The following is a 14,882-nucleotide window of genomic DNA, read 5'->3' as shown; positions in this document are numbered from 1 at the left end:
TGTCTGTAATTGTTCAGACACAAGAATCATGACTCCTTGAACATAAAATGTGATCACTTATTCCACGGGCCTCACAGGGTCAGTAAATTGGATGACCAATTTTGTCTATGGCTGCAGAGAAACAAGGGCTGGCTCAACTTCCCCGCAGGCTCAAATCACCCCGCTCTCCCCTATTGTCATTAAAGGTTTATTATGTCGTGATGCACGTAATGAAAAAAAAGCTTAGTTTAACCTCATAAGTGCTAGATAGAGTTTGTTGAAAGCTATTAAAGCATGAATCCAGAACACAAAATATAAATAAAGTGTAACACAATATAACAGTCCTTTAGAGTCTAAATGTGCTTATATAGGAGAGAGTGTGTTGTCACCATTTTTAACATGTACTGAGTGGATGAAAGTGTCTGCCTGCGCTCTTCCTGGTCCGTCAGAAAGCTGTAGATGGAAGTGTGGATGGATGATTCCTGCTGGACATCCGCCCGTCATTGTGTTCCTTGGACACAGACGTGAGCTCATCTGGTGACAAATCGACTTTGGACCAACTCTCCTCCGACTCCGCGGCTATTTCCTCGCCTCTCTCCTCCTTCCACAGCCGCTCATACTCCAGCTTGAGCTCCTGGTAGGAGCGGGAGAAGGTGTGGAAGATGGACGTGGCGGGGAACGCCATGATGAGGATGCCGCTCAGGATGCTGGTCAGTGCGACTATCTGTCCGGGGATGCTGCGCGGCACCATGTCGCCGTAGCCCACCGTGGTCATCGAGATGATGGCCCACCAGTAGGAGGCCGGGATGCTGGTGAAGCTGTGCTGGTGGTGCGTGGCGGCAAATGGCGCCAGTTCACTCTCTGCTAGATGGACCAGAGGTGAGAACAGGGTCACGGCCACGCAGACAAACAGCAGCAGCAGGCCGAACTCCCTGATGCTGCGCTGCATGGTGAGCCCCAACGTCTGCAGGCCCAGAGAGTGGCGAGCCAGCCGCATCACGTACAGGATCCGCAGGGCCCGCAGCAAGCGCAGGATCAGGCTCAGTTTGTCCAGATAGCCTCTGCCGGCGCCCATGATGACATCCTCCTGTGACTCATCTCTCACATCGACGACCAGGGACACGTAGTACGGCAGGATGGCGATGACGTCGATGATGTTGAGGGGGCCGCGAGCGAAGGCCAGCTTGCTCTGAGCGTTGACAAATCGCAGCACAAACTCCAAGGTGAACCACGCCACGCAGATGGACTCCACCACAAACATGCTGCGGCACTTCTGGGAGCACTCGCCCTGCAGACACAGAGACACGACCTTTAAAGGGTCACTGCACCAATTTCACAACCGTCACGATGGTTAGCAGCCTGTGAGAGTGTAACGTCTCCTGCAGGAGCAGTGGTGGTAAATTCAGTCAAGTACTGTACTTTAGTACAAATTTGAGGTACTTTCGACTTCCACATCTCAGAGGTAAATATTGTTCTTACTTACTTCACTATATTTATCCGACAGCTTTAGTTATACAAAACATATGAAAATAAAATGTATTGATAATAATTAATAATCAATTATTGATTATCAGTAATAATTAACCAATTTAATGGCAACTATCTTGAATTTGATTTGAAGTAATTTTTCATGTAAAAACACAACATGGTTCCAACTAAATGTTAAAGATTTGCTGCTTTTCCTTTGAATGATTTCAATAATTGTCATGTTTGTTAATAACTGTTACCTGTTGGACACAACAACCAAGCTTTTACTCCAGTGAAGTATCCGAATACTTCCTCACTGTCCTCTGAGAACATACTTCTTGATATTGTCATCAGGGTTATTTTACATTGGACGTGAGACCTTAAGGTTAGAATAAAGCTATATATATATATTTTTATATTTATTATTTATCATGATATGATTTTGTATTGTGAATTTTTCATGTTTTTATTTTAATAATAATATAAAACTAGGGCTGTTTTCTCTCTGTCTCTCTCTCTCTCTCGCTCTCTCACTCTCGCCTTTCATTCACCGGTGTAGAGTTTAGCTGCCGACAGCTGTGTGCATGTTGCGGTTCCTTGCGGGTCTATTTCAAGTAGCCGGCTATTTAGAAACGCTATAATATTCTTTCAAAACCATAACTTTGGGAATATCAATAAATTGCTTTTGCATTGTCTGATTTATTTGTTAACGTCTTAACTTTGATTGGATGCACAACGTATTGCTTCAAATGCAACCAATACCTAATTAAAAATGTGTTGTTACCGTAACGACCGTCCCCCCTCCCTGCGATGGGCCGCATGCAAAAGGAGTGTTGAATAAAGATGCTTACGTTGATTTCAGCTCTTAGTGTTTGTATGTGGGTGTTTTAATGGGAATGTGGATCTTTCAGATCTATGATCTCGTTCCACATTCAGTCTCAACTTGGTCCCAGCCCCTAAAAGTCTCGGTCTTGTCTCGGTCTCGATAAACTCTAGTCTTGGTCTTGTCTTGGTCTCGGTTTGGGCGGTCTAGACTACAAAACTACTGTGTAGTCTATATTATATACAGATATTATAAGATGTGTTGAAAGTTTTCAGCCTTTTTGTTGTTGGATTTGGAAATTAAATTGATGTAATGCACAACCTCATGGAGAAAAAGTACAAAGTTAGGTTTTTTTTCTGCTGAATTTACAATTGCCATTAGAATTAATACATTTATAATAACGTTCTTATTCTGTCCAGAGGAGCACGTGAATGCACAGTGAGACGTTTGTTGCAATTCGCAACCCTCACCACTAGATGCCACTAAAACTTACACACTCAACTCAGTATTAAAATCAATACTTAATCTAGAAGTGTGCATGTTGTGTTACCAGAGGAAAAATAATTAATTGTTTGTGAAGGAGTTAACTTACTACATAATTTCAACAATTTACTATTTCTATTCTGGAACATAATAAGCACATAACACACAGTACACATTAACACAATACTCTGGTTAGTTGGCTTGCTGATACTTTACATGGTTATGGGTATTTAATGTTTCCCACAGATGGGCAATGTTCAGCTCTCCATCTACAGCAGGGACTGCAGGGTATCTGGACATTGTGTTCAGTGTTGTTATAGCGCTAAAGTAACATGCATGCTCTTTTCCTCTTTCTGTTTTCTAGTGTAGATGAAAGTTACGGTCACGGAGGACAGGGGAGCTGCAGGCAGCAACAGAGATGGAGAGATCTGACATGTGTTGCACAGAAAGATGTGACAGCGCTGATGAAATTAATTAAATAAATTGTATGTAACAGATCATGATTTACACAACACAGTCGTTCTGTTTTTTCCTAATGACAGACAGTTGACTTGATGAACAAAAATAATTAATTTTAGCGTTGAGTTTTGATGTTGTTGACACTGAATGTAATGTACTGAGGGCCACGCCCACCCCCAACAACTAACACTGGGCAATAAAACAATAATGATAATTATCGCAATATAACAATATTATAACAATATAACAAATTTTCAATAAATTTGTATTGTTAATTCAATATTTTTTCTATTATCATATTTATTTTGTTGAGGAAAAGGGACTGAAAAAAGACTTTATTTAATTTTACTTATGCATATTTGCTGAAAACAGATTTTATCATAATTGTTTTGCCTCCGATTTGTGAAGTGATCCACTGTTTGCCATCAAGTGTTTATTCTGACCAGAACCACAATTAACCATCTGGTTTCTTCAAACTTTCACTCGGGAGCAAAAATCTGCCTTTAAACTTGAACGAAATAATGATTTGACAATTATCCTGATAATTATTGATACTGAATGAGATTTGTTATCGTGATTACATTTTTGGCCCTATCGCCCAGCCTTACCCCAAACTCCCCTGTCCCAAATTTCTCCTGTTCTCCTCTGGTCACCCCTAGCCTCAAGGGTCAAGGGTTTTTAGCACTCCAAAAAAATACAAGAGTGAAAGTGTAACGAACGGATTAAACATAGCTTTTTCTGTTCCAACATACAAACACACCTGTAGTAGTAACCTAGCGTTTCTTCTAAGGCAAAGAGTTAGCTTAATCATTAGCAAAAGAAATAATTTGTTGGTTACTTTACAACCAAAAATGCTAAACCCTATATCAGAGCTTTAGCCAATGTCTGGATTTGGGGACGTTTACAGGACATGATCCATGATCCACATCATCCTCAAATCCCCTTTGTTTAAAAGAGATTGTTTAAAAATAAAGCATAAATCTATTATTTTTGTTGTTTGTCCAAGTAACTCTTTCTGTATCTAAAGTAAACATCTTTAATCATAATAATAATTTGGTTTTTACATTTATTTCTGATAATGCTGTGTAATATTGGGCTAACTAGCTATCTTGAAATACAAGAATAACGTGCTTTTTCCTTAATTTTTTCTTAAGCAGCGTGGAATTAGAATTATGTCACATTAAATGCATATTTAAGACAAGAGCCATTAATGCCAACTCAAGGGATGTTGTTAATTAACTAGCTAGCCACAGTCTGATAGTGACAGAAGTTATTTCAGCTGGCAAAACTGCTTTTGTCTTCTTCTGTCTGAAAGTCACTTACCACAAATTTTAGTCCCTTTGTACACTTGCTTTCTTTGACAAGCCAACTTTCAGCTTTATCTAATTTTTATCAGCCTTATTTGCCTGTCAAGCAAAATAAAAGCTGGCCTACATTTAACTTTACACGTCTGCCAGAAAGCCAAAACTGCAAACAAAACCCCTTTCCAGAAATTAAAAGGAATCTTGGCTCTGCTTTTGCCTCAGAGCCAAACTTAGAAACACAGCTCCAGATGTTTGTTCAGTCTCAAATCTCATAAATTACATATATTAACATATGAAAGATTGTTTTGTGCGCTTCAGTTTCTAAGCTGAACGCGTCCATGCTTTGATTTTTCCCTTGTCTTGATTAGAGCGATCGACCGCACATCAAGGAGAAATCTCCAGCTTAGAAACACAAACACATCGCCCAGTTGAGACTCTTCACACTGACAATTAGTTATACAATCGATTCCACAGCCCGTCTCCTGAAGAATCCCTGCAGAAATCTATGATTTAACACTCACATTGGCAAATCAATCTTGTTAACAATTCCTCACCCCATGCTGGTTTACAATAACCCTGGCTTTGACTTTATTTTGAAATCAACCCTGTCTTTTCACTGTGATTGACAGTCTCCAATCAATTCAGCTATTTTGAATAATATTTATCTATTTATAATTATTTATTAATTCTATGTTATACAGGCGAGAGTTCATTTAATTCATGGCTGTGATTATTTACTGTTCTTCCTTGAAAAGGCTGTAAAACCTACAATATACGGTACATCATTATCGCTATCAAGGCAAACTGTTAAATTACAATAATTGAGTCACTTTTTTATTGCTTTTGATTTTCTACTGATTACTAAATTATTTTTGAACATCTTTCTCTTGTTTGTAAACTTTTTATGTTTATACCGAATCATTATTATGGGATTATTGTCGCAATCCTGCTTGCTTTGATTATTTACCTCTCCCTGTTTGGTTGTGTGATGTTAGTCTGTCCCGTAATCCTGGTCTGAGTCTGTCTGTGTTGAGTTCTGATTATTGTTTCAGCGTGTCTCATGGTTGTTGGGTTTTCCTGTCTTGTTTTAGGGGTTTTGTTCCATGCCTTGTGTTTCCACTGTTCAGCCTTGTTTTGCTTATTTTTCATCTTGTCTTAGTTCTTAGTGCTGTGTTTTAGCCGTAGTATGAAGTCAGGCTTCCTTGTCAGTTCTGTGTCTTGTTGTGGAGGTTACCTGTGTTATTCAGTTTTATAGTCTGCTTTAACCGTTCGGTTTTCAGTCCAGTTTCTGTTTGTTTTGTCACTGACATCTTGAGTGCAGTCTCCCTGTGTTCTTTTCTGTGTAGGTTAATCTTATATGATAGTTTTAGCCCGGTCTTAGTTTGTTGCCTCTGCCTGTGTTTTTGTATATCTGGTTGTGATCTGTCTGCCTCTGTTCATTGTTCTGGTTTATTCCGTCTGGTTTTATATGTCTGTGTTCTGTCTGTTAATGGCCCTGCCAGTGTGGGTGCTTGTGTGTGTGTGTGTGTGTGTGTTTGTGTGTGTGTGTGTGCTTTGGAGTAATAAAACCTGCATTCGAATCTGATCCTGCCTTTGTCCTGCGTTTGGGTCCTAAGAACCTGCACCACCGCACACGCACTCAGCCAACCCTGACGACTATAGCTTCTTTCATACTATTCATACATGAGATTACTGCAGGGGAACAACAGCTTTTTGTCTCCACCAGCACCTGAGAAAAATATTTTCTTCACCAGCTAGTTCCCAAGTGTATGTGGTTTCCATCCACCCGTTTATATGCGCATTTTCAATCCGCACATTAAACTTAAGAAGGAAAATTTTATCAAAATATCACAGTTTTCAGGTGGAATAGTTTGGTGAATCAATTAAACAAAACGCAATGATGCAATGCAATGGAAAGATTTAAACATGAGGTCTGTGTAAAATAAATAAGGAGCAATATAACGTCCCTCAAATTGATACAATAAACAATTAAACACCATATTTCCATCGTGTTTTCTACGTTGTTTTTCACTGAGGTTTGGCTGGTGCTCTTTTAATTGCCTCCTCTTTTTGAGCCCTCTTCTTATTTAACAATACACCAATTTAACAATACAGTCAACTTATCCATTGTTAATAATATACAGCATCAATACTGATTGGTGCAGCTTAAAGTTTCGATCATAAGTTTCTTGAGAAAGTATAATTAACACAGAAGTACAGATCAACGTTTTCACAGTTTTGGTCTCTTTGGTCTTTGTTTCTGTGTGTTTGTCCTGTTTGCTGTTCTACTTTACTTGAGCGGGCCGCCCAGGTATATTTGGCCACCCATTTTAGCACTTTGCAGAGAAACACAGAAAGCGTTTTTATTTTACAAGATGCCGACATGGTGAATATTTTACGAGCCAGGTAAAGCGACAGTGAACACACCACTGCAGAGTCATTCGTTAGCTACCACGTTGTTTTTAGTTTCGATCGTCCTGATAGGCTACCTCGTCAACAAGCCTCCTCCACATGCACACACATCTGCTGCTGAAAAGTAATCCCAGGTGGAAAATCAAGAAGACGACCTGTGTGTGTCTTTTTGGCTACTTTATAAAACGTACTGCTGATGGAGAAAGTCAATCAGAGCAGAAACATAAAGGGAGCCACCCGGGCCGCCGCTCACGATGTCTGTAATTCTGTGGGGAACACTGTTTAGTGTGGTAATCATCTGTCATTTGTAGCGTGCTTTGTTTCCTGTCATACTGATTACATCTAATGTGTCCCACCTGTTTTGTTCCCCTTCCTGCTTGTGCTTGTCTGTATGTATTGTCCGGGTTCCCGCTACCTGTTGTGGTGTCGTCATCATTTGTCGTATCGTCACCGTTTCTTGTCTGTGGAATTGTTTCCATGTTGGATTACTGAACCCTGTCTGGATTTATGTAGCCACCTTTTTGATCTGTGTTTGGGAGTCCTGCCTGCCACAACTACCTGTAAGCCTGGGATATCTGTCAGTGCTTCAATAAATATTTCAAACATCATTATCATAATCAGCTATCTAGTGTCTTACATTTAGGGCCACTGCAAAAAAAAAACACTGCATTTTCTGCCTCGTTACTCAGCCGTTTGTGACACAACTTTTGGTTAATTTACTTAAACATTAGTGTCACTTGATGCCTCTTGTGCTGATTTGAACCTCTGAGGAACAGAACAAGGCACTGATACAGGAAACTTTCCTGGAAAACATGAAGCAAATGTGTAAATAACAGGTTTAACAGGATGATAAGTTGCTGTCAGCTTTTCATTGGCTTCATACGCACCCTGTCGCCTTCATCTCGGAGGTCTGGCATGGTGCTGATGCACAGGCTGATGACAGTGATCAGCACCATGACCACAGACAGGCAGGCGAACATCTTCCCGGCCAACCCTGACTGAGGGTTTTCCACCACTTCTCGCAGAATCCAGGTCAGTCTGCTGTGGCCCTTTTCAGCCTGTGTGTTGCTTTTCTTCAGCATCACCCTTTTCTGCCTCCACTCCTCTTCCTTGCGCTCTCGCTCAGTCACCTCCTCTACACGGGTGATCATGCGGCGACGGCAACAACGCTCCATATGGCCCGGGTCCACGCCCCAGTAGTCAAGTTCATCGTGCAGCGAGACAGCACACAGTTCCCGAAGCAGACGCAATTTGCCTGCAGCCAGGAAATTGAGGATGACCCTGAAGGCTGTCGGGTTTCGGTCAAAGAAGTACTCCTGACACGTCTCATCGTAGTCGTCACAGAGTCGCGCGATCTCCTCGGGGGTGGTGCAGAAGCGCAGACGTCCCAGACGACTCTGGGGGAACTGCTCCAAGGTGCTCCAGGGGAAGGTGTAGCGGTTGCCCCCGACATTGATGAGAACCTGCAAGGTGTGGTCGACCACGTACGAGGCTTTGGGGTCACGAAGCAGCTGGGCACGCTGGAAGTAAACGCCCTTGATCGTCTCAGTCTCAGGGATCTCGGTGAAGAAGCGGTCAAGGCTGCTGTCGTCACTGCTGATGGAGTAGGTGCTGAAGTCCTGATTGGTATTACTGATGATGGGCATGCTGGCTTCAGGGTGTGTGACGGGATGGAAGAGGTACTTGTGTATCCAGTTGACAGGAGGTTAGGAGGAGGATCCACAGAGAAGCTGTGATGACAAAAAAAAACAAGTCAGTCTTTTCTACATCAAGTCTTAGTGAAACTGTATATTTCCGTTAACACACTAAGTTCAGAGTCTCTTGTTACAAACCAACATTTCATAAGGAGTACCACAAGGCTCTGTCCTGGGTCCACTGCTTTCCAGTAGGGGTCGCCATTCATTGACTTTCATTTCTATGCAGATGACACTCAACATAAGTTCAGTCCATTTTTTGGAGTTCTGTGTGAAATGTCTCAGACTTTTTTTTCTTTTTTATGTGTTGTTCCAATGCAAATAAACATGAGACTACCAAAGCATTTGGAATTGCGATACTTTTCTGGGAGAAATAGTGCATTATGTACAGACATGCAGGGGGTGCCCATATTTTTGTCCATGATTGTATAAGGAACATAATTTAAACATATTAAGGCCTTTTCAGACTGGAAGCAACCGACGTGCCTAGCAATTCATTTTCACCAGATAAATGAATAAATGTAATGTATTTTCTGATGATACAATTTTTTGATGAAACAAAAATGTTATTCCAGATAGTATCCCGATCCAATTCGCTAAGCTCATTACTCCAAACTGGAACAGAGCCTAAAAATAGTATTTACTGTGTAGCCTTGATTTTGTGTAGATTTCTGTAAATGTTTAAGCAGGATGGTTATCTAGATGTGTATCCCAGGGGACACCATATGCTCTGAGAGCAGAATGCAACCTAAGATAAAGAAAATAAGACAGAGAAGAAAATTACAAAGATCTAAAGTAAAGAGTAAAAAATGTTATAGAGGGTATGGACACCTTTACCTTACCAGAAGAGTGAAATAAAAGGTTTAGAGCTTTAGATGTTTTCTTCCCTTTTTATTTTGTTCAAGCTGTATTTATCTATAAAAGGCACAATATAAAATAAGTTTGCTATTTAATTATTTTATATGTACGTGACTTCAGCAGTGTCCAACTTATACAGTGGCTTTCGGGAGCTCTCAGTTCAAGTATTGAATACAAAAGAAACATATAGCTAGCTATAAATATTTAATTATAGAGTTAATTAAGGTTCCAGTTTCATTTCCAGGGTAAGCTTACACCATGGTAAGACCACACCTCCAGGTTATTTTATTAAATACACCTGTCAGATACCTGGACAGCTTCAAAAGAGGAGGGAGAGAAAGATATTGACTTTATTTGATTCTGATACCAAGTATTAATGTAGGAGTCAGGTATGGGTTCTTGAACACTCACTTTTTTGGTTGGTTTTGGTCACATGGTGTGGGTGTTGGCAGTCATTTAGGATATCATCCGTTCACAGTTAGTTGGAGGAAGAGAGAGGTGGTGATGGGTTTTTTTGCTGACCACGATTCACACTGTTAGTTGTTAATTATGGATATTTTGCTGTATGGAAGTGATCACCTGTATAGCCTACCTGCAATAAACCATCAAAACGCAGCGATCGGAATATTGGAGTTATTGGACAATCTAGGAGACAAGTTTTTTCCCACTCAGCCTCTCTGCGTCTACATTTTAGTGTTAGATAGTCTCCTATAATTAAACTAAAAATAATAATATAATAATAATATTATGAGACGCCATTTAATGAACATTCATATTATTTTTAATTCTACCTGCCCTATACTCTGCTGTGCATTACGTTATTGCTCCGCGGGTATTTTCCCCTTCTAACCATCTGACAGATATGCATGTGAAACCGAATCTAACTGAAAACACTTCTCTCACCACAAATTCACACATATTAACTTCAGTTAACACGTTAACTTCAGCCTCTCCAATAAAGTGCAGCTCACAGACCCACACAGAGCAAGGTTACAGCACTTTCTCTTTTCTCACATTTTGACGCCCATGCCAGGGACCAGCCCTGAGTTCAAGTTTGTTTCTTGTCATTCATCCACATACCAAGTACCGTAAAACTTAAAATTGAAAGCCGAGTCCCAATTAGACGCCTGTCCCTTTTACTGGCCTGGTGTGGCAACACGTTTTGATAAATAAACGCAGGTTCCAATTAGACCCCTGGTCTGGTTTTGATAGATGTTCTTTGGATGTATCAAACCTCTTGAAGCCCGCTGGGTCGCCTGTTTGAGCTTGGTTCTAAGCTGCTGAGATCGTGCATACCAATATAAATGTTTAAACTTGTGTCAATATGGAAATGCTACACATTGTTAGATCAGATCGATTCTCTACAATTCACTCGGCAACAATAAGCACTAAAGCATTATTCATTTACTGGCATGGTAAAGGAATTAAAGGCCTGTCCCAAATATAGGCAGGGGGAGTTCAGTGATTTAAGCAAATAAAAGCCTGAAGTTTTACGGTAGGCCTGCACAAATGAACAAAATGCCGTTTCTCACTGTCCAAGGTGCTAAAAACAAAGTGCCAATAATTCAAATTACAAGACAAGTCACCATACAACGCTAATAAACTAATAAATGCCTTAGGACAGACATTTTTTTAAACTATTTGGTGTAGTCAGAAGTTATGTCTAACAGCAATTTTACACTAGTTTGGCTCAAATGTTGAGCGTCTATGGGATCAAATAATATAATCATGATCCAGTAGGCATCAAGGAATTGAGCAAAACTTAACAAGTAAACTAAAGATGCTTTGCTCCTAAGCTTTGTCTGAGGTAATGCCAAAGATGGCGGTTGTATGCACATGTCCCGCCCCTCCCACAAGAAAGCCAATCGTAGTACTTGCAATATATGTTAGAAAATGTATCCAGTATACGCTAACTGTATCCATAACGTCAGTTAGCTTAGCTTTTGTTAAAGCGCTCCGGTGGGATGAACTCATGCCGTCACATCGCTGTGGATAGAGCCGTAAAATAAAGTCGGTGTTGTGCACTTGCGTAGTAGAAGTGCAACCTGGGGAGGAAAACGCTTTTTAAACATTCCTTTGAGGCAAAGTCATTGAACTTTTTCAGATTATACTGGTGATTCTATACAAGCAGTTTTTATGTCCCTGTGAGCAGTGAAAGTGCAGTTATGGCTCTCTCCTCCTTCATTTAGAGAGGGGCCTGATCTTGTTACTCTGAAATAACTCCCCGGAGGTGTTACCAAGATGGCTGCCGAGCGGCGGGATTTTCCTATATAAGGACTTTGACGAGACAGAGCTGATCTATTTTTGTAAGGCAGAGTGAGTGTGGTGTGACTGGAGCATTATAAAGTGCGTAGTGAGGTTGATGCGTGTGGTGAAGGGCTATTAATAACTACAGCCATACGTTTTCTGTTGATTGACTCATTGATTAATTGACTAATAATTTAAGAATGAATAGATACGACCACATTACATCCTATGGGTCTGTGTACGGACACCTGTGGCTTCACACCAATTCAGGCCTCGATTTGTGTGACTCTGTCGACTCTCACACGACTGCTGTGTGACCTTAAAAACTCTCACTGGCTGTGGTGAGAGGTTAAATTATCTGAGATCGAACAGCCGACCAAACTAAAGAAGCTGCTTTGACTACAGCTTCAGTTCAGCAGATAGTTTCTTTTCAAGCTGACGTCCTTAATAAACAAGTTTTTAATGCAAATATATATATATGATAACATAAAAACACACACTGTGAGCTTAAAGGGCAGATTCATTTACAAATAAACACATTTTCTCACTGACCTTGGCTGGTTTGGTTTGGGTTTTTGTTGGGGCGGTATGATATTAAAAAGTCTTAGAAGCATGCATGTTTCCATAACAAGTCTAACTGCTGACAGACCTTTACATTTCCTAATGAATGCAGACTTTCAAAATTATTCCAAACATATACTGCTAATATAACAAATAACTGTTTAACAATAATATTATCAAGATGTCCTTGATGTTTCATGTTAAATCTGTGTCTGCTTTTTATCTAACACAGAAATCATGTTACTCCTGAATTATTTGTAGATGAGACTCTGTTGGACAGGAAATCAGCGGTGGAAGAAGTACTTAGATCTTGTACTACAACACACTGTAGACATACAAAAGTATTATTGTACCGAAAGCAAAAGTACTTGCAATGCAGATTGTCAGAATATTGGATATATTATATTATTGGATTATAATTATCGATGCATTAATGTGTTCATTAATTGAATGGTCAGAAGCTGATAAAGGAGGAGCTCATTTTAATTACTTTACTGCTGGGCTGCTAGTGGATCAATACTTACTTACTCTAACTGATAATAAGACATCATTATTGCTCATATTTTGAATTTTTGCACATTCCCCAAATATCCGATTTTTTTTGTTGTTGCATTAATTTGTATTATTTTGTATACTTGTACATTTTGGATCTCTTTATGTTTATATGTACTGTTAAGCACCAATATACAAAAGGCAAATTCTTCTCATGTGAAAATGTACCTGGCAACAAACGTGATTCTGATTCTGATAATTAAATTATATTTGTATTATTCATCTAAATCTACAAGCTATAAAGCTGTCACACAAATGTAGTCCAATAAAAAATAAATAGTTACCTCTGAGATGTAGGTTAGTGGAGGAGAAGTATAGAAAGCAGAAAATGGAAATACTCAAGTAAAGTACAAGTACCTAAACTTTTTGCTTAAGTACAGTAGGCTACTTTCCACCACTGCAGGGGAGTAAAATCTTTCTGTTTGACTTCACTGGAAACAACAATTAGAGCAGCAGTTTGCTAATTAAAGATATTATATTATGTGCGTCGCTTTCTGTGTAGCCTGTAACAGTAATATATTCACTCACCTTAAAGGCCGCAGGTGGGCTGCCTCAGCTCTTTAACGTCTCTGTTATTTAACATTCTCTCATCTGTTGCTATAATGAAGCCGCTCTCTCGCTAATTAATCCATAATTGTATAATTGCTGTGTAATTACGACGCTGAAAGTCGCCCGGCAGCTGGCAGAGACCTGCAGAGAGCATCGGAGGATTAATACAGTTTATAGATCCAGTCTGAAGTTTGCGGGGTTGGACGGGTGTCTGTGCAGCATCAGCGGTCTGCACACGTCGCCTCTCCAGGCGGCTCCGGAGTTGGAGGGAATTAAATAAAAATGATTTCTTCTCCGTGCTGGGCTCGTCGCTGCGCTTCCATTGGTCCCCGCCGCGTCCGAGGGGAGAATAAATGCGATTATCTAACGGCGGTGCCCTCCTGAAACCTGCTGCTGCTGTATTCTCATCTGTGTTTGACAGCAGGACCATCCTCCTCCTCCTCCTCCTCCTCCTCCTCTTTCCACCCTCCACCCCTCCCATATCTCTCTCATCTTCTACACTGTAAAAAACGGCGTTAAGGCAAATCAACTCTGTGATCAAAGTAGATATTTTCGTCAGTCAGTGATGGAATGTAAGTACATTTACTCAAGTACTACACAAATCCAAGATACTGGTACTTTAGTTGAGTATTTCTACATCTCAGAGAATATTGTAGGCCTACTGCCCTAGATTTGTTTGACAGCTTTACAAGGCACAAGGTAGTATAATTTGTTATTATACAACACAGGGTTGTAGTTCCTTCATGCTTCACACACATAACTTAATGGATAATTAAATGGGCATTAAAATATTGTAACATTTGAATAAAATAAAACAATATTTACAGATATTTATATAGGCCTACATACAGTGGGTACGGAAAGTATTCAGACCCCTTTAAATTTTTCACTCTTTGTTTCATTGCAGCCATTTTCCAAAAATCAAAAAAGTTCATTTTATTTCTCAGTAATGTACACTCAGCACCCCATCTTGACAGAAAAAAAACAGAAATGTAGAAATTTTTGCAAATTTATTAAAAAAGAAAAACTGAAATATCACATGGTCATAAGTATTCAGACCCTTTGCTCAGTATTTAGTAGAAGCACCCTTTTGATCTAATACAGCCATGAGTCGTTTTGGGAAAGATGCAACAAGTTTTTCACATCTGGATTTGGGTATCCTCTGCCATTCCTCCTTGCAGATCCTCTCCAGTTCTGTCAGGTTGGATGGTAAATGTTGGTGGACAGCCATTTTCAGGTCTCTCCAGAGATGCTCAATTGGGTTTAAGTCAGGGCTCTGGCTGGGCCATTCAAGAACAGCCACGGAGTTGTTGTGAAGCCACTCCTTCGTTATTTTAGCGGTGCGCTTAGGCTCATTGTCTTGTTGGAAGGTAAACCGTCGGCCCAGTCTTAGGTCCAGAGCACTCTGGAAAAGGTTTTCGTCCAGGATATCCCTGTACTTGGCCGCATTCATCTTTCCCTCGATTGCAACCAGTCGTCCTGTCCCTGCAGCTG

At 40.3% G+C, this 14,882-nt stretch overlaps 2 protein-coding genes across 2 annotated transcripts in view; one reads left to right on the top strand and one right to left on the bottom strand.

The window, feature by feature from the left end:
- Nucleotides 1-424: 424 nt before the first annotated feature.
- Nucleotides 425-13,489, bottom strand: LOC123959263 (potassium voltage-gated channel subfamily G member 4-like). The gene is made up of 3 exons (XM_046033215.1): nucleotides 13,368-13,489; nucleotides 7,815-8,657; nucleotides 425-1,267 (listed from the first exon to the last, which is right to left on the bottom strand). Exons 2-3 carry the CDS (start codon nucleotides 8,571-8,573, stop codon nucleotides 425-427), a joined length of 1,602 nt encoding a protein of 533 aa, XP_045889171.1. The 5' UTR covers nucleotides 8,574-8,657; nucleotides 13,368-13,489.
- Nucleotides 8,598-14,882, top strand: part of LOC123959262 — a 20,868-nt gene continuing 14,583 nt past the window's right edge. Inside the window, exon 1 of the mRNA XM_046033214.1 lies at nucleotides 8,598-8,606. Within this exon, the coding sequence (XP_045889170.1) occupies nucleotides 8,598-8,606 (9 nt within the window). The remainder of the gene's footprint in view (nucleotides 8,607-14,882) is intronic.

The sequence above is a fragment of the Micropterus dolomieu genome, linkage group LG20 (genome assembly GCF_021292245.1).
Source record: "Micropterus dolomieu isolate WLL.071019.BEF.003 ecotype Adirondacks linkage group LG20, ASM2129224v1, whole genome shotgun sequence".
Lineage (NCBI taxonomy): Eukaryota > Metazoa > Chordata > Actinopteri > Centrarchiformes > Centrarchidae > Micropterus > Micropterus dolomieu.
This window is presented reverse-complemented; position numbering and strand designations above follow the sequence as displayed.

Excerpts from the sequence above, each read along its gene's own strand:
- LOC123959263 (XM_046033215.1), bottom strand. The coding sequence starts at position 8,573 with ATGCCCATCATCAGTAATACCAATCAGGACTTCAGCACCTACTCCATC. Across the intron at positions 1,268-7,814 it reads TCCGAGATGAAGGCGACAGG|GGCGAGTGCTCCCAGAAGTG; the intron begins GTGCGTATGAAG and ends CTGTGTCTGCAG.